Source organism: Conger conger, chromosome 15 (genome assembly GCF_963514075.1).
Source record: "Conger conger chromosome 15, fConCon1.1, whole genome shotgun sequence".
Lineage (NCBI taxonomy): Eukaryota > Metazoa > Chordata > Actinopteri > Anguilliformes > Congridae > Conger > Conger conger.
Window position 1 is genome coordinate 22,659,888 of NC_083774.1, and position 20,402 is coordinate 22,680,289.

The 20,402-nt window shown below is 52.6% G+C and overlaps 1 protein-coding gene across 3 annotated transcripts in view; it reads right to left on the reverse strand.

The window, feature by feature from the left end:
- Nucleotides 1-20,402, reverse strand: part of LOC133111388 (neogenin-like) — a 169,973-nt gene that overhangs the window by 42,202 nt on the left and 107,369 nt on the right. For all 3 annotated transcript variants that reach the window (XM_061221702.1, XM_061221701.1, XM_061221700.1), the window contains exons 6-7: nucleotides 10,123-10,277; nucleotides 8,570-8,690 (exon numbers count right to left, since the gene is read on the reverse strand). In XM_061221702.1, the coding sequence (XP_061077686.1) occupies nucleotides 8,570-8,690; nucleotides 10,123-10,277 (276 nt within the window). The remainder of the gene's footprint in view (nucleotides 1-8,569; nucleotides 8,691-10,122; nucleotides 10,278-20,402) is intronic.

Here is a 20,402-nt window from a genome sequence, read left to right on the forward strand (position 1 = left end):
ACCCTCAGCGCCGCCGGGCAGCGTGCCGTCTCCCCGTACGCCGGCCTAATCTGAGCCCCTCTCGCACCTGCTCTCCCCCGGCCGCAGAGCGCCCAGCATGGGCGCCCAAAGCCCATTCACACTCGGCCTGCTTTCAGCGGCCGCCTCGCCGAAAACCGGCAAACACGGAAAACCCCCTCTCCCCGTCCCCCGTATAAAATCCCACTGCGGCCCCGGCAAAGCTTTTAATCAAGTGCTACAGCCCGGGCCATTGTTTAGACCAAGTAATCTTCTTTAAAACAGTTCCAATAATCTAATTTAGAAGCCGCTAAATAATTGATATTGTGCTGGATTCACGCAGTGCTTTTTTTCCCCGCCTCCGATATCCCTCTTGAAGTTGCCTTTCCAGTGGCTTTGTCTGAAGGTCATTTATTTTAATGGCCACAACGCTCCGTGATTTACACCACAGTGTAGTAAAGGAGATCAAAGACATACGCCGGAGTGTTTAGAATACATTAAATGTGATCGAATCAGCCAGGAGGGGCCATATTTCCATGGATAAACAATCCTGCTAAGTTGACCGCTTATCCTTTTCTCAGTCTGGCTCTTCTCCCGACGGGGGAAAACAAGCCTGCCTTTTTCGCGACATTTTCCTCTGCGAACGAAGGCAGATAAACAGCGGCGCGGTTTTGAACTGGCCTCTTCACAAGACTCTTTTCATTCGCTCTGAGAGAGGAAATCCTGCGATTACCACCCGATACCCCAGCACGGCCGAGGCTTTAGAAGCAGCGTGGACAGTGGGGGAGACACTGCTTCATACCAGGGTGTGTGTGTGTGTTTTTATTATCCAAAAGCAACCCGATAACCATGAGCGTGTTATGAAAGCCGCGGGGCGCTAATGGCCGGGGCCGCGTGGCCCTCCGGTCCCGGGGAGGTGGCGTGACCGGGAGCGGGCCGCAGTCACGCCGTGTGTAACCTGAAGCAGGCGGGGTCTCTGGCCAGACCAAGGTGTGCGAGTGTGATACTGTGTGTGTGTGTGTGTGTGTGTGTGTGTGTGTGTGTCTGTGTGTCTGTGTGTCTGTGTGTGTGTGTGTGTGTGTGTGTGTGTGTGTGTCTGTGTGTGTGTGTCTGTGTGTGTGTGTGTGTCTGTGTGTGTGTGTCTGTGTGTGTGTGTCTGTGTGTGTGTGTCTGTGTGTGTGTCTGTGTGTGTGTGTGTCTGTGTGTGTCTGTCTGTGTGTGTCTGTCTGTGTGTCTGTCTGTGTGTGTGTCTGTCTGTGTGTCTGTCTGTGTGTCTGTCTGTGTGTGTGTGTGCGTATTCACAGAGCCACGGTCTGGGAGGGGGTCCAGGAAAAGGAAGGCCAGGTTCTTTTATTAATCTGGGGGAGGGCAGGCGTGTGGACGCCCTCGCGCCGGTGAGTGTAACGGCTCCCCGGCGGAGGCACCTGGCCGAGAGGGCACGCGCAGCAGAGCCGCCTCGCCCGGAGGAACACATCCTGTGCCAAGTGGAGGAGCTCGCGGAGAGTATTCAGTGCTCTGGCGCGCGTGCAGCCCCCGTTTCCTCGCTTCAGGCCGAGTTCAGCTTTCCTCCAGCCCCTGCCTGGACCTGGCCCCCACCAGGAAAGTCCATTTCAGCCAATTCAGCGACTGCAAAGCGGTTTTAGCGAGGCGTATTTTTACCGCCCGTAAACGGAGCGTTTGCAGCGGCCCTGCATGCTGAGCGGCCCCATCGCCCAGGGAGGAGAAACCAACCTCCTGTCCCCTCCATCATCAGCGGCCGTGGAAACAAAATGGAGGGAGGAGGACTCTATCAGGGGACTGATTCCAGCTCTTCACAATCAATCTGCGGCCTTGGCTGGCGTCTTAGCCTCTCCAGTTCACACGGCGCGAAACTGGGGCAGTGATTTAAAAGTTAAAATTACAGCGGCGGCGTTCATATAAGGGTCAGGAGAAGGTCGGGAGAAGCATGTACGCTGTGAATATGAAAGTGCAGGATGGCATTACAGCAGTTAAACACCGCACAAAGCCTTGTTTTGTAAAGGTCTCTTATTAGCGGCCGGTCAGGCTAATTGAGGGGAGAGGTTAATGAATGTGGTGCCAAGTCCCAGGCTGCACAGAATACGCACACTCCAAACAACACGCAAAGCATGCTGGGAAAGCCTTTTACCATATGATTGAGCATTATATCTCTCTATCAAACTTGCTGTAATTGCATGTCATTAAAATACTTAATCTTGATATATCCCCCAGCTTTAAAAATGACCCCATTCAAATGATGTGGAACCACTGCTGATAATTGTATCCTTTAGAGGAAGACTGTGTCTCAGAGTAAAGAAGAGGACACTGACTGGTGGTTATTAGAAATGAAGGTATGGTACACGCGGACTGTGCAACCCTGGGTGAGAAAAGGGCTACTTAATGACTTTCTGCTCGTGTCTCCAGAGATGAAAGACATTAAATTACCACACTTAGACACAGCCATGGTTTAAATGGGGCCTAGGGCTGTTTTCTGAGTCTCTTACCTAACTGGAACTTGAAACTAATTTCAAGTTTTCAGGGAAATCCTGAGTATGTGTCTCGAAAATATACCCCAAGGAAAGGTCTTTGGATGAAGCCATTGTACCGTGAACACACACAAATATTATTTACAAAGCAGATGAATAGACGCTTAAATAGGACCAGCCTATTCTCTGGGTTTTATTTTCGGAGAGAACCGATCCGGGTGCCTTTATTTTGTCGTGTTTACACGCCGGGGCGAGCCGGAGGGAGGGTCTCTCCCCGCTGTAGCGTGCGGCGCAGCGGCACGGTAAACCGGAGTAAACACACGGGGCCCAGTCAGCCGAGCCGCCAGCCGAGCTGACCGCATCCATCACTGTCACATCGCCATGCCGACGTCACGGGAAGCTCCTCCCCTGGGCCTGCCGATTCCGCACACAAACCTACAGCACCTGTCGCCTCTGAAAGGCACTCCCACACAAACCTGCAGCACCTGTCCCCTCTGAAAGGGACATGAAGGCAGAGGGGCTGGGGGAGGAGGAGAGCCCTGCTAACGGTAGCTAACCCGCTACGAATACGCCCAACTTTCAGAGGGCTCCGTTCCCCGCCCGGTTCTCTCTCCCGCTGTGCGCGCTGGTGATGTCACCGGTCGGAGCGTTGGCCTCTGAGCGTCAGCTGGTAGACAGTGGTCTCTCTCCGCATGGTGTGCGGAGAGCCCATTATCGCCAGGATGACCTCAGTTACCGAACGTGCTGCGGCAGAGAGCGATGATGTGGACTCTGTCCACTCCATTACCCATGAGCCCGACTGCACCCTAACCCCCAACTCACAAACACGACAGAAACCGCTACTGCAAGCTAATGCTGCACCCGCACAAAAACACAGCGCTCCATTAGGACAGTCATAGGCTTCAGAAAACAGTGGGCAGGACCACCCAATGGACTTCTCACGGAGGGGTAAACAGCTTCAAGAAACATGTCACGTCAGAAAGCCATGCCCTTGCTGCGAGAAGGAAGTGCCTGAATTTGGAATCCGTTACCGTCTCAGGAAAAAGGCAGGCATTCAAATGCAAAACCAAGTAAATGCAGGAGGAGAAAAGGGATATAATAAGATATAACTATGCTGAGAGAACACCTTTTTATATTGGGGTTCATTTCGACCTGTTCTTCAACACAATCACATCTGTGCTGCCATCCGAGACTGCTCTCTTCTTTAGCAGTGATAGTGCGGTCCTCTCTCGCACACGGTCTTCAATCACAATCACTGCGAGCGGCGTGGAGTTGGATGCACCGCGCCGCACTTATCCAATCACAGAGAGAGGAGCCAGGAGGGCGGCCACGAGGAACAGCGAGGAGGGGCCGCACCACGCCGCCCTTAATCAGGCGCGGGACACTGTGATGGAGGACAGGGCCGTTAAAAAGCGAGCGGCGCAATGGAGCGGCCTCACGGATCAGCGGCACGGAGGCCGGCGGAGACGGGGGAGACGGAGAAGCGCGCTGCTCTTCAGCCTGACGGGCCTTCGCTCACAGCTCACGGAGCAGCTCTGCTAACGTCCCGCAGCCCGACGGCCCCGGCGGGGGGGTGGAAATCTCCCCCCTGCGCTTTCCCTGTTCGCAGGGAAGGATGAGAACGAGGGGGTGGGGGGGGGGGCGTGTTCTTGGTCCTTTCCTTGTGAAGTCCCACTGTGTTCCAGCAGACACGCGTCACAACACAGACTGAAACAATGACCTAATGGCCCGGGGTGACTGGCTATTGTACAACCGCTGGGTATTCTGCAGAGAACATACAGCATAGATGTGTGGCCTTGGGCAAAAAAAACCAACAAAAAAACCCCCACTTAATTCAGCAACACGCACACGCACCTACATTTGCCATTGTATTAGGAGGCTTGTTTCATTTCCTCATTACGAACCGTAGCAGGAGTGACTTACCCCATAGTGATTTATGTGCACGCCTTTCATTCCTTCGTATCTGCGAGTGTAGGCAAACAAGGCAATCACAAACAAAGTGCCTGAAAGCGGCCCTCATTCTCCAGCTTCTGAGGCTGAAGACACGCAAAATGAAAAGAGAACGAAGCATTCTTCAGAGGGAGTGTAATTACCTGCTGCAACCCCTCAGCAGTCTGCGCTCCTAATCAGACTCCCCAGGTACGAAGTTGCTGGGGGAGGGGGGGGGGTGCAAAGTTGTCATAACCCCGCTGATTACTCCTGACGGCTTCAATCGCGCAATAAATTCTGCAATCAGCCTGCTGGTGCTACCGAATCAGAGAGGGAGGGAAACCAGGGACGTGCGCTCCCCCAAAAGAGCTTCCAGAGCGCGGGGGGGCAGACACTCGCACCGTGGCCCTGCAGGGGGGGGGCGAAGGGGCCCGGGCCTACAATCTCAAATTGTGTTCCTTTCACAAATGCCGGACTGCACAGCGAGTCTTCAGAAATGTGTGTGGCGACGCTATCTTGACTTCGCGTATTGTACGGTCTTGTGTGGGAATCTTGTATAAATGCGTGAGTGGAGCGCAGAGCAGAGCGGAAATGAGTGGCTTTGGGAACAGTGGAAGCATTGAGGTTCACTGAACAACACGCCTCACACTCGCCAAGCCCTGCCACTGGCGCCATATGGGGAGGGGGGTCCGGACGATTCCAAGGGTCCTTACTGACAGACGCCCTCAAAATACGAGAACATAGGATTTTCTGGTGTGGCCTGGGGTGGGCTGGGGTCCAATGTGAGAGCTTTTCACAGTGCCCAAAATCCATGGCATTCCAGCCCTGCATGTCCCAGGTCCTGAAAATGCGTGCGCACTCACACACTTTGAGAATGTGTGAGGTAATGCCATCTTCCCTTATGTGTGACCCCAGCTCCAGGAGGACGCCTACCACACCTGACGAGCGTATCTCAGAAATCACACATGCATATTTGGGGGAGGGTGCGGGGGGAGAAGGCCGCCCCTCACAGCTGTGTGAGAGCACAGGGGAAAGTGTGGCGCTTAAAGGGGTCATTTCCATACGCTCCGGTTCAGCTTCACCCCCCCATTACGTAATTAGGGCTTCTTAAAGTCCTTTTTCGTGCTCTTGGAGTCAGACATCTGTTTGCAACATGTCTGGCGAGGAGCCGCGGCTGGTGCTTCCTCTGAGCCTGGGTGGAGGGGGCTGGGAGGGCCGGGCCTGCTGGGACTCTGCCCCGCTCCTCACACCACAGAGCTGCAGCCGTTCCAGTCTCAGCCGTCCGGCCAGGGTCGAGGCCACGGCTTTCTGTGCACCAGGGGCAAGGGGCTGACTGTGCTCCTGTGGTCAGGAGGGGAGGCGCTTGTTCAGGGGACTGCTGCACCGTGGCCTCCTGTGAGCGACCTGACCTGTGTGGGCATTGTTGTGAGAGCATCGATTCGGTTTGCATGTGTGTGAGTGTGTGCGTGTGTGTGTGTGTGCATGGCAGGGGGTGTAGGGTACTGTTTGTCAAATAAAAGGTGTATAGTGCAATAGAGGTGGGAAATTTTAACTGTGAAACCTAAAATGAGTGGAGCCAGCCATCAACAGGGGGCAGGTTTGGATAAGCCCAGTTTGAAAGCCAGCATCTGGGCCACAGGTTGTGTCTTCACACCCCAGCAGGGGGACAGAGAGGCTGCAATCAGTGTCGAGAGGCTCATTAGACTTATGAAACAAGCTCTTTAGAGAACACAAAGAGCCTCATAAGATTTAGAATTTAGATTATAAATACACGTGGGACGTACCATTAGAACCAATAATTAATTGTATTCATGATAATATTTATAGGTGTTTAAATTTAAATCCTTCAAACAGTATATTGAATAATATACTCGTCAGTGAGATGACCTTGAGAGGACAACTGAAGGTCACTCGTACAGATTGTTCTGCTCGAAACACACGGGCTGTTTCTCGCCGTTCCATCACTCGCTGCCGGAGGCAGAGATGTAAATGTGGGTCCGGGGGGGGGAGGGGGTTAGGGCCGGCCCGAGGGGGACCCTGAGTGAGGGGGAGGGGGATTGGGCAGGCCTGAGGGGGACCCTGAGTGAGGGGGGGGGAGGGACTGGGGGGGATGGGACAGGGAACACACTTTGGACTTTGGGTGTGCCAGACTGGGACAGGCGGCAGGGCTGCGGGGTACGGGGTACGGGGCGATGCCGTCTCCGTGCCCAGCGCGGGGCCGCGGTGGAACAGGTGGCTGACGGAAAGGGGAGGAGGGGGGGCAGATGGCTTCGGGCGGCTCGTACGGACCAGGGAGAGGAGCGGCCCAACACGACAGCTCAACACTTTCAATTAGCGCGTCTCTGAGCCCCGAATTGGGCAGGCGCTAAAACGCATGCGGCGCACAGGACTCATGAGGCTTCCACCTTCATCCCCCCGCCCCCTAATGAGGAAACCAACCGGAGCGCAAAGTGCTTTGAAATTTACGCCTTTGCGGAGGAGCCCCTTCTTGCTGGGTTCCATTTCCTGGGTGGTGATAAATAAGAGCCGAGCGGTGTAAATACGTCGCTGTAAACAGCACTAATGAGTTGATCCTTAATTGGAAATTCAGAGCTGAGAAATGAGTGCGACTCTCCAAAAGGAGACGCAGTGGCAAACTCAGACTCAAGCCGAAGCGGGTTCTGAGGGAGCCTCTTACAGTGCACCCAACGCGGGCTGTTATATGGACAGTATACGCGAGGGTCAATGACATTACATACATTTTTCCTTTGGTTCATGGTAAACTCAGGGACTTTTACCACTTTAACATTCAAAAAAGATGTGGAGCAGCTATGTGCCGGTAAATAGAAACTACCAAATTGCTACCAATTTGTTAAATAGTGCGAAACAAGTACTTAACTGGGGTGGGCACATAAACTCCTTACAAGGGTTAAGACACAATATGTGGAAATTATTTATTTCCAGGAATGTTCCATTCTGCTACTGCTAACCCAGCCGAGAACCCCGCACTTGTTCAGAAGTCAACGTCTATTCTGTCTTTATTAGTTCATTTTCAGAAAAGCGCTCATTATTTCTGGGAAGAGGTGAATGAAAGTGAACACGAACTGAAGAGTCTCAGCGTTATCTTGGGATATGCACTACAGTGAGCTGTTACTGAGTTTCACTCAGAAAAAGTAGAGAAACACAGAGCATGGAAGTGTAAGATGAGACCTCTCAAACTCTAGGGCATACAGTATATGCACCATTACTGAACTAGTAACACAAATGGGGGACCTTTAATATGTTTAATACTGGGGGCCCCAGTATGTTTAATCTGACCAGCGAAGAACCCTGAAATTCACTGTCTGCAAGAACCCGGCTGCTTGTTACATATGCATCGTTGAAACACTGTCGGACAACGGTAAAGCTAATTGCATCATTATCAACAGTTACATTACTGGCATTTGGCAGACGCTCTTATCCAGAGCGACGTACAGTTGATTAGACTAAGCAGGAGACAATCTTCCCCTGGAGCAATGCAAGGTTAAGGGCCTTGCCCAAGGGCCCAACGGCTGTGGGGATCTTTTTGTGGCTACACTGGGATTAGAACCACCGACCTTGCGTGTCCCAGTCATTTACCTTAACCACTACGCTACAGGCCGCCCCTCAGCAGTATTGAGGTTCCTTGGCAGACCTCAGAAAAAACAGATCTGCTTGATATTCCTACTGAACTGCAACCTTAATTTGGATAATGACTGACCTGTGATATTTGACTAATCAAAAATAATCACGCAGAAAATGTTTTGCATTTATTAAAACCTTTCTACTTTTTCCTGTTTAGGAATTCGGAACCGGTCTTCAGGCACCCTCAAAAGTTTGGACTTGGGGGGCACTTCACAGCGACCTTGGCCTGCGGGAAGGAGGCCCGCTGTGGCTGAACACATGGAGACCCTGCCCGGCTGACACCTCCGTGTCTGGCCGCAAGCTGCTTGCTCGGCGGAGTCGAAGCAATGTCAAACTGCACGGGCCGCTCGCGGGGCCAGTTGGCTGAACACGACCCTGACGGATCCCAGCCCGGCCGCTCGCACTCATAATCTGGGCTCTGTATTCTCCTGCCAGACTGAGAGACCCTGACGAGGCGGCTTGGCTTTGAAGGACAAGCGCGTCTCTGATCTGCAGCCCCGCGCCCCTCCCAGACTTACCGAGGTCCAGTATGATGAGCTGGGCGCCCGCCTGCACGTTGCCCGCGTCGTTCTCTGCCAGGCACTGGTAGAAGCCCTCGTCCGACGTCACCAGGCCCAGGACCTGCAGGTTGTGTTCCTTCTGCAGGGAGGAAAACACAGATCACGTGACTTTTGAGTCCCTCTGGACATTTCTGATTGGGTTACACCCACTGCGGGACCACTCCAACACCACCACCATCACCAGAACCAAATCAGCTGAGACCAATTAACAACCCAGAGTCAACTTATGAAGAAATCCCTGTGGACCATCTACAGTTTGACTGTGAAGGCCCATCCCCACCAAGAGCTACAATAATGTGAGCATCCACATTGATGAACATTAATGTTCTGCAAATAACATCTCGGCTATGTCAACTGCCATTTTTAACGTCACACCATGTAAATGCAGACGGATTCTGATTGGCTATGAGTGTTTTATTGTTCATGCAGCTGAAAACAATAGCTCTGAAAATGATCCAATGATATTGTTCGTCACTGTCGTTGTCGTTATAGTTGAGGTGTGGACAACGCCATCCACTTGAGTGAGAAGAGTTAAAAACAACGTATTTATAGTCATCATTTTAGCAGTGGACGGGCCTTTACGCATACACTAACTGCATTTTAAAAGCGCAGGCATCTTTTTTGGATGCATCAGCAGCAGGCAACCTGCAAACGTCCTGACAGTACGGGACAAAAGCTAAAAAATCTTTCAATGTCAACATTTTGTTTAATGGTCTTCCAAACTGGTCCAGGGCAGCAGACGAGCGGGGTGGTGTGACCAGTGTGCCATTAGCCTGGAATAGCGCGCACAGAAATAGCGCGGGGCCGCAGACGCTGCCAGCGCTGGGGAAGGTCACACACACACGGGGCAATTAGTCAGGAGCCCCCACCGCGGGTCCGCCAGCATCTGGAGTCTAATTTCTCACTCAGCGCACGCCCGAATCTGAGCAGCTTATTTCACTTAGGAGCTCTGCTGTTTCCCGACAGCACGCATTACACTCACTTAAGGGGCAGTAAAGGCACTCCACACTGACCATTAGACACAATGGACAGCCCCCGGGCCTCCGCTGGCGGGGAAAGAACCGGAGCGCCGGGTACCCGACCAAGTCTAATGGTGAGACGGTTGACTTGGGGCTGATTGTGAAGCGACACACTGTTTCCAACCGCCACACACACACGCACGCGCACGCACACGCACACGCACACGCACACGCACACACACATGCACACACACACACACACTGTCCGATGTAATCAAGCACACGCGTGCAAACGCACATGCACATTCACACTCAGTCACACAGTCACACAGTCTCACACACACACACACATTGCCCGATGTGAACACACACACACACACACACACACACACACACACACACACACACACACACACACAGTCCGATGTAATCACGCACACGCACATTCACACTCAGTCACTCAGTCACACACACATTGTCCGATGTGAACACACACACGTGCGGGCGCACACGCACACAGAAAAACCAAATCCCACTGAACTCGGGACTTACGATGATTTTGAAGTAGTCGCTGGGGATGACGGCGTCCCCGTTCTTGACCCACTTGACGGTGGGAGGTGGGGAGCCGGTCACCTCGCACTCGAAGATGATGTCCCTGGACTCGTGGGCGTGGATGTTGGCGGGGCGCTTCAGGAACCGCGGGGGAACTGAAACACACAGAGGAGGACAAAGCACGCCAGGATAAGCGCAGCGCACAAAAACAGCCACTCAGTTCATCTTAGGCTGACATCGCCGCAGGGGTGGCAGAGGACACAAACGAGAGCTATTGTGATACCTTATTCATGGTATCAACACTAATGATGTGGAAATGTCTCCCAGTGAGAGTCCTGCTGATGCATTTCCCTAAATAAGCACCAATATAACAGGCAGCCAAATCCATTACACTGGTTTCTCAACAACACAGACCATATTTAAACTACACACAAGTTGCAATGTACCACTCATACATCTTCACAAATATGCAGCTATAAAACCCCTTCATTTTTCCCACTCGTACATCTTCAGGACAGGGCTGTTGATTGTACCCAAGTCTCCACGCTGGCACTAAAGTGCCGGGGCTGAAATGTGTGCGCTCCTCTGATGCCGTCGGTCACACAGCACAAGAGCAGAGCGTATCGGGCACAACACAGCGCTCGATGTGTCGCCGGAGCAAGCTGACACAGTGATAACCTGGAGAGCCTCGGTCAACCTGAAGCCACCAGGCCTGACTGAACAACAGCGACCACACGGCTACCAGCTCCATGCCGCAGCAGGAACGTGACCGAGCTCAGACAGGCCGCGTGGGGAATCCCACACCTCCTCAGCCTCTCTTTAAAAGGAAAAGCACTCTCGCTTTTACGGCTATACGCATTTCCACACTCCGGGAAAATAAAGGTCACCCCCACGCCATTAGGCAGCAGAAAAAAACCCCCACAGTTTGAAGACTTCCTCAGCATTTACACTCAAAATCCAGTTTCCACAGTAACCTCCACTGCCCTTGGCTTTCAACAGAGCCCGGCTGATTTAGGCTGACAGGCTGGAAAATGATATGCTTTGGGAAAGTGTCGGACTTCATTTTCTGTTCTGAACTGCATGTCCCAGTAGCCGGCTTGCAAACGGTGCCCATCCACGGCTCATAATGACTGGTCTACAGAAGGAATGTTCAGTTCTCTTTTTTTTTTTTCTTACAACCAAGCAGCAGAGGAAATATATTTGATCTTGAGTGGAGATTAACAGCAACCACACTTCCCCTTGTGAGTGGGCAACTTGAACTTAATATCCCAACCCCAGAGCCCAGGTCAGCTATGAGGGGTTTCCAGCGATAAGCGCTGACCCCTGACAGGGGGGGGGGAGGGGACGGAGAGTCACGCCGCACTCTTCCCTGCTTGAGTCCGCAGTGTCAGGTTCATGGCATTCTTCAGGTTGTCCAACACGTAGGGGGTTAACATATCTACAGCTGTGTGTAACTGCAGCAACCCTTCGACAGGCAGGCAGACAGGTAACATCACCCCCCCCCCCGCCGCCCCCGCCAGCCCCTGACACACCACCCCCTCCCCCGTGGCGGGCGCAGTAGGGGAGGCGGTGTGCCAGTGCGGGCCGGTTCCTGTGGAGCTTGTTATCAGCAGCTGGGAGAAAATCCTCCTCCCCTCGCTCAGAAAAACGCCATGCACCATTTACACCAAATGGATTTCAGACGTTTGGAGCCTGTCTGACAAAGCGGTGAGAGCAAAAACAGCTAAAAATACCGCAGGAGCTTGTGTGAATCCAGAGCCTGAATGCACTGACAGGACCCCAAAGAAAAGGGGAGGTACAGACAGTACCCCAAAGAACAAGAGCAGAGGTGTTTTTGGCATAGAAATTCTGGTGGGGCACCAATCTTCTTGTCTTGCAGAGACACAGTGATCAAACCCTTATAACACACCATCACTAGGCGCTCACTAGCAAAATACAAGAAAGTAGCCTACCCGGGGAGGGCAGATGAATGACGTTTAAATGTAAATTCGAGGAGGAATATGGAATAAAAAAGTACACCAGTACCCCAAAGAACAGAGGAGGCACAGACAATACCCCAAAGAACAGAGGAGGCACAGACAGAACCCCAAAGAACAGAGGAGGCACAGACAGTACCCCAAAGAATAGAGGAGGCACAGACAGTACTCCAAAGAACAGAGGCACAGACAGTACCCCAAAGAACAGAGGAGGTACAGACAGTACCCTAAATAACAGATGAGGCACAGACAGTACCCTAAATACACAATTGGTCCGAAGTAGAGGGTGAATTAATCCATCTACAGTCAGGACTGACCAACAGAATACAAAAAAGAATCAATCTGAAAGTAACTGTCCAATTTTGCCATAAACTTCATTCATGCTTTTTATAGATTAGGGATTCAAAGCCTTGGATATCTGATATCTGATATCAAATATCTGTGATACATTTGAAAAGAAACGGAGTGATTGAGAAAGCAGTTCAGAGAATGACCTTTTGATGAAACATAAATGCTATGACAGCAGCTAAAGCAGGGCTCCTGATTAGCTGGTCAGTGAGCTACACAGAGCAGCCTTTGGTTCTCAGGGATTCTCATGTCCTCCTGCTGTTGATACAGAGGTCAAACACAGCTGGCCCGCATACTGCCGCAGGTCTGCCACATGAAAAGGTCTTCTCTGGAAAAGAGCCTGATTCACAAACAGACAGGCAAGGAGCACTCCATTCCCAGCTTAAGGACAAAGGTGCCAATGTCAAAGTCTAACCGACGGTATGTTACAACCTTCCACAAGCTGAAATGTCAGAGAAAGTGAACAAGAGGGCAGGTGTGGGTCCTCTCCGAAACTGCCTCCCTCCACCAAAGCAAGCAGCAGAGGGGGGTAGGGGGCGGGGGGGCCCAACGCACAACACTGCTGTTCACCCACGGAACGCCGGAGCCCGGTTTCAGCTAATTACGGCTCTGTTATTTTTTACGATAACGGCTTACTTTGCGATGGCTTTTCTTCCAACTCCCAATAAAAACAAACCCCAAAGAATAAGCCATTCAGTTAAGGCGTGCTTGAGCATTTTTTTCCATCCCCGCTGCCAGAAACCAGCGCGAATTCCACACCAATTACCTCAGCGCAAACACTGCCAGGAAGCTTTACGTCTCCACCGTGGCCCTCCCTGACCACAGCTCCGCTCTACCAAAAACATTCAGCCATACGGTCCGTCCGCACGGGAGCCGAGCAGCCCCCCTCTCCACGGCGCGGAAAGGGACCTCCTCTTGGCACGTGACACGGATGAGGACGCCGTAAAGCCGCGCGCCGTTTGAGCGCCGTGACTGCTGTAATGTGGCCGCGTTCGCCCTTTTATCGCCCGTGCCAACCGACGGCAGATGAAAGCCGCGCTCTTTCCCAGAGCGCCCGTGTGCCACGAGGCCTGCGCTTTCAGCACGACCCGACTCCAAACGCGATTAAACCGCAACTCTGTGATCTCGCGCACCCGCACGCGAGGAGGTCTGCCGCCGTTTCCGAGAACACAGTTTATTTATCCGGCGTTGTGAACGCGGACTCCGATCCCCGGTGAGCGACGCTCATTCTGTGTGTGCCCGATTTACAATAAAAGCTAAACTGCATAACTTTCGGTTCTATTGCCACACTCCAGAGCAAGATGAGAGGAGGGAGGCTGTTTATTCATCTGGCTCATTGTTCACACACTTATTATTCATCTGCTGATCGGGCAAGACTGGCTGGGAGGGGCTCCCTTCCGACTCAGTTTGTGGGGGGCACAGGCAGGTGGGTATTGGGGTGTCAGGACTTCCCCAGAGGACTGCGCAAGTTCTTAGCCTCTTTTTTGGGGCCAGAAAGACTCTCCACTTTGAGTCTTCCAGGCTGAAAGAGTTTGTGTGTGTATGGGTATGGGGGGGTTATTGTTGCTGGACCGCTTTGATGAAGACGAGCGAGTAAAATCTAAGGCGTATATCAGGCATGTGGCTACACCTCTTTTCAACAACTACAATATTGAAGAGAATTCAGAATTGTTACTCATTTTAACAGCAACCTCTGAGAGAACTTTTATTATACACTTTCAATTTGATTTTGGTTAGGAAAAAGGAACTGACTTTGTGCTTTGCACAAGCAGCTCTTTAGACTTCACTAGAAGACAAGTTATTTTTAAAGATATTAAAGCTAAAACCTGTGCATGTTAAAAAGGGAATTTTTCCCTGCACAGTTTTGGGTCTGACAAACCTTTTTGTCTGCCTTGGAGGTTAGTTACTTAAGGTGCATTTTCTTCAGCTGTTCTGTGAAACATGCAAGTAAAATAACTTCTCTCAACAGTGAGCTGCGCCATTAATTACCAAGCATTTAGGGAAGTCTGGGGTTTAAACAGGCACAGCTTTTAGCAGTGGAAGTGTGTCCTATCAGTGGAGTGGCCAGTTAACCAGCCGCAAGCTCCATTGTGTTCATTGTGTCTTCGGGATAATCCGGCTTTTAAAGAGCGCTTACTGTGTTTACTAAATGAAGGAACCTAATCAGCCATCGCCAAGTAATAAAGCATCTCTCCATTTCCTTCTTCCTGTCCCTTTTCCTCAATTATTTCACTGCCGAAGAAGCGGAAAGCGTACAGCCCAGACACTCTGCAAGGCCTCAGTCTGCTTCCTCTCTCCCGCACGCTGACAAACAAGCCGCCGCCTGTGGACTCATACAGGAAACAGGGGAGACTGACGATGGGTGAACTAAGAGCAAAGCAGTAATTTACATACATTTATCCTGGGAAACCAAGGGAAGAATGTGTCATTGTTTTTGAGAGCTGCAAAGGGTCATTGGCGGCCATTTTGCCCGTTTGACTGTTACGGAGTGAGTGGGTTTACAGCGTTGCTCAGAGCAGTGAGGGAGGGTCTCCTCAGGACTCCTGGGGGCGGTGGATTGTTCCCAGGTGCCGCAGCAAGAATCCTTCATCTGCACAGGCAGCCATTTTACCCCTGCATCGGCAGACTGATGGCGTTTGAGCGCAGTGCTGGGGAACACAGCACAATTAATATACGCAGACATAAGCTACTGGGGAACTAAAGCATCACAACCCTCCATTACCTAAACTCGACCTCTGCTTCCAGCTGAAAGAAGTGCCAACAGCACCCCAGGGACGCAAACAGAGCTGAGCAGTTCCCCAGTGAGATGGGACAGGTGTGCCGAGTGCGAACACGCTAGGGAGTGGCTAAAGCGTTTAAAGCCATTTTCCCCTCATCGGCAGCACAAACTCACAGCGACTCACCAAGTCAAATGAAAATAAACATGCAATGAAACCTGGTCCAGCTAATTGGTTTTATAAGGCCATACTCTCTTCATTAGTGTCAGGAAAAAAAAAAAAAATCTATTATAAATATTAATAGTTCAGGGCTATTGAACAGCACTTTGGTTTAATAAGGGCAATTTTACCCCCCTTTGCAGTGTGCCCTTTTTTTTTGGAGTGAAATAAAGCAATTAAGGTCTCTGGCTAAGAATTTATCCTCCACTCTCAGCAGGAGAAGAATAAAATCAATACAATTCAAGTATAAATAAAGAAAAGACAGGCTCTGCACACCATCGATCATGCTATTCATAATACGGCCAATCGCACGCTGGCCTCGCCCGTAGGGAGTGCAGAGTGGTTTCGGAATCATCTCTGGACCCCAGACACCCTCCACACTGCAGGGCCACCGTCCCCAGGGCCTACAAACACAGGGCAGAGCCCCACACAAAATGGCATGATGAATGGCTGCTCACATCTCTACCTGCAGTCTTCAGATGGTTGCTCTGACAACCGTGTGAACAACGCCAGTCACGTGACGCTGAATATTCACTTCACGTCGGGGGCTGGAGAGCTCCATAAAGCATGGCTCACTGCTGCAGCCAATTCTGCGCCTTCACCAAAACACGCACGCAGCACATGCACACGCACATGCACATGCACACACACACGCACACAGACCGACGCACGTGCACACGCACACACAGACACACACACAAAAAACGTCACACTCAGACAGACACACAAGTGCACACGCTCCCACACGCAAATGCACCCACCCACCCACACACGTACACACACACACACACACACACACACACACACACAGACACACACACACAGACACAGACACAGACACACACACACACACACACACACAGACACAGACACACACAGACACAGACACACAGACACACAGACACACAGACACACAGACACACAGACACACAGACACACACACACACACACACACACACACACACACACACAGACACACACAGACACACACAGACACACACAGACACACACAGACACACACAGACACACACACCTTTCCCCCGCGTTTCCTGCACTCTCAGTGACTCATTGTTTGTTGTTGACGCTGTAGCCGCTCTCTGCTCTGGGGCAAGGTGCTCAAAGCCCAGCTGTTTATCCTCTCCCTCCTCTGTTCGGTGTTTGTCATGTTCAGGCGGTGGAGACTGAGCTGTTTGGGATTCGGTTGTCGTCTGAAAGGCCTCTTTAATCAATCGATTTGCCCTCAAGGTTCAGGACTGTTTCTGATCTTGTGCAGGCTCTCATCCCAGAGCTCTTTCCCTGTTCCAGGCACATCTTCTCCAGAGATTCTGTTTTTACTGCGACGATTTAGAAACAGGTCTCTTGGTTTTACATGCCAATTACTTCTTCGACCCAAACGCAATCGGTTTCCACTTCAGAAACATGATACTTGTATGCTTCATTTCATAAACTGAAAATTGAAACACAATTCTCTCTTTATCAGCGTTGGTTCGTGTGACTGGCCTCGTAACGCGGTTTCCTAAACCTTCAGAACAGCGTCAGAGCGCTGCCAGGCTTCCAGGCCAGAGAAACGCCTCTGTACGTTTCCACAGCTGGAGAACTGTGGCTATGTGTTTGTCCTCCTCCTCCTCCTCCCCCTCTCCTTCCCTCCCCCATCCCCATCTTTCTCTCCCTCCTCCGGCTACCCCTCTCCTCTCTCCCGCTTTGTGGTTCTCTCTCCGCTGTGTGTTTGTGTCTGTGTCTGTGCGGAGGAGCCACCTCCTCGCGCTGCGCTCAGAGAGCGTCGACACCCCAGCTAAACCCGTCCGGAGGGCCTCTCGGGGAGAGGAGCGGCTGGCACAGACGCCAGGGCGCTGAAGAGGGGCGGAGGCAGCGAGGTTTAATCGCGGCCGAGCGCGAGGGCCTGGGCCCTGAAGGGTTAACGGCAGGTGGAGCTGGTTGTGTGTGCGCTCTGCGTGGGGGTGGCGGTAAGATGGGGGATTGTACAGGGTGCAGTCGGAGCTCTGCTGGTTTACTCCATGTGTTCCTCATCTACGAATAGAGCCGTGGATCCAATAAAACTTTCATTGCCGGGCTCTGTTGAAGAATATTAAATTTTGATGAGGCTGCCTGCGTTTCAGCTGTTTGGTAGGGAGAGACTGTTTGGGAGGAGAGAGGGAGGTCATTTAATGCTTTTATTTAGTTCAAGAGAAAGAGGAATAAAAAGATTTGGTGGGTGGGGGGGGGGGGTCATGCCCTACCCGCAGCAGGGGGTAGGTGTGATGACCCTGGGCACCCTAGTGACGCAGGGCGCTGTTTTTATAATAGCGGGTGGCCTTCCTGGTCTGCTCGTTGATGTCACGAGGCCGGGGTGACATTTGGGAGTGTGCATTTCCTTGTGCTTTTTTTCCGTTTCTATAAAAAGACACGCAAACGTCGTGTTTTTCCTGCTCACCGTGACTGCTTCGGTCTTACAGTGGATTCACCTGGACTCTGAGCACTGAGACCTCACCTCTGCACCTCCTACTCCTCCTCTCCTCTCCGTTTCCTCGCCTCTCTGTCTGTGGGGAGCTCACCCAGGTCTGTCCCTTTCCCTCATCTGAAAGCTATTCTCAGCCCAGAGACCTGAGGGAAACCTGAAGCAGCTCTGTGTGTGCACGAGTGTGTGCCTGTGTGTGCGCGCCTGTGTGTGTGTGTGCCTGTGTGTGCGCGCCTGTGTGTGTGTGTGCCTGTGTGTGCGCGCCTGTGTGTGTGTGTGCCTGTGTGTGCGCCTGTGTGTGCGCAGCTGTGTGTGCCTGTGTGTGTGTGCCTGTGTGTGCGCAGCTGTGTGTGCCTGTGTGTGTGTGCCTGTGTGTGAGCGCAGGTGTGTGTGCCTGTGTGTGTGCCTGTGTGTGTGCCTGTGTGTGCGCCTGTGTGTGCGCAGCTGTGTGCCTGTGTGTGTAGCTGTGTGTGCGCAGCTGTGTGTGCCTGTGTGTGTGCCTGTGTGTGCGCAGCTGTGTGTGTGCGCCTGTGTGTGTGCCTGTGAGAGCGCAGGTGTGCGTGCGACTGTGCGCCTGTCTGTGCGTGCAAGCCCATACCCACTATTGTTGCCGTGTTTATTTATTTTTAAATATAATCGTTTCCATCCCCATTTTCTCTCCCCAATTTGGACGTGCCATTTGTGCAGTCAGTCACAGTCGTGCTACAGGCAGCCATGCGAGGATCACTGCAGCCCAGGCATGCTCTCCCCCGCTCACTCTCCCACGAGCCAGGGGCTCACACACACTCCGCAGGGCGCACGGGACCACAGCAGGGCTCCGCGCTCACACGGGCGCCTCGTACACTCACGTTCAGGAGCACGCTAATACATCCCAATTACTGGAAGTGCTCCAATTACTGTAGCACACATCAACTTTCAATTTTCTAAATTATATTTTCTAAATTGGGAGCACTGTACAGGAGAGCCAGAAGCGCGTCTCACTGACGGCAGGTTTGGCGCCTGCGGCCACCTCACTGGTCGGTTCCTGTTCGAGGGGGAATCAGAGCGGCAGCTGCCAAGGTCTCGCTGACGCGAGGAGAGAGCGCGCTCGCGCTCCAGCAGCAGGTAGGGGGCGCTGTTGCGCGCTGACCCGGGCTGCTCTCCCTCTGAGCGTCCGCGCGCTGCTCAGCCTGGCGTTCCCCGCCGCTAATCCCGCCCCCACCGCGCGCGATCAGGAGGGGCGGAGCCCCGAGCGGAGACCCGCTCCATCTGTCGCCGGTTGGTCACAGGAGACCCGCGGGTGGAATCACGCCCAGGAACCGCAGACGAATCTAAAAACGCAGCGTGACCGAGAGAGACCTGGAACATTACCCCGTTTTCTGAACTCACGCTGCCGTCGCATACACCAAAGCAGTACCTCCATCCCGTCTGCTGCACCCCAAAACGAGAGCACAATGCGAACTAAATAAACACGCTGCAGTCAATACCTCAAACAAAGGATAGTAAAGATTCTCTGTGGCTAGAACAAGTGAAACTGCAGTAAAGCGAAAGACCCGGAGGCCCGCGTTCTCTCCAAACTCTCTCCTGGGTAAAAGCAGGCAGTGGGCAGCGAAGAGCTCCTTCACTGAGCGGTGTTTTACACTCCGCCTGTGACATCCCCACCACTTGAGGGGCGCCGTTTCCATGGAGATTGATTAGATCTCATTTGTATTGCGCCATTAGTGTAAAGGGAGACAGCTGGCTGCCGGGGGCCCGCTGGCTGCCGTAGGCTCCGCCCTCTCTTTGATTCGGCCCCCCCACGCTGAAGGAGGAGCGGGGGGGGAGGGGGAGGCGCGTATCCACGGCGACTGGCGGGTTCGCCCGCCGCGCACGGCGAGGTTCTGATCCTTACGAGTGGGCGGACATGCGGTCAGACCGGTGGCGGGGGCCCAGAGGCGCTCCTCTCTAAAGACGCAGGCGTAGCGGGGTCTCGTAGCGGGACATCCCGGCAGCGTGGACCGGGGAAGGGGCTGACAGGGGCCGGTTTAGCCCCAGTCTGGGTGCCCCGCTGCGGATCAGAGCCCGCGAGGTAAAGCCTCGAATCTCATTGCGATCACTGGAGCTGATGGGGATTCATATTTTACACGTCCGACTGTACGGGAGCCAGACAGGGAGCTGGGCCGAGCTCCTCGTTTGGAAGCGGGGGCGGGCGCTGGCCAGCCACAGACTGGAGAACGCTGGCAGAGGGGGGACAGTGATAGCCCCGTGTCTAAAAGTGCTCTTCCAAACTCAAATCGGGGTCAAACAGCACTCTGTGTACCACGGCTAGGGGAGAGTCGGGTTGTATTGAAAATAAGCACAGTTGCCCTGGAAACACAACAGAAAACATCCACCGTGTAAAAATAAACAAAAAAGCACTAGACACTCCCTCTACAAAGACCGTTTCAAGATGCATGATACTCCAGCAGCTATATTAGCTCTGGCATTTAAACCAGAGCTAATGTAGCACTAAATATTATTCATACAAAAAATGAATACACAAAAAAATCTCTCTGGCCTTGACGTCTATGACAGTAAAATGGTATTGTTATGGAATATGAGAGGGGG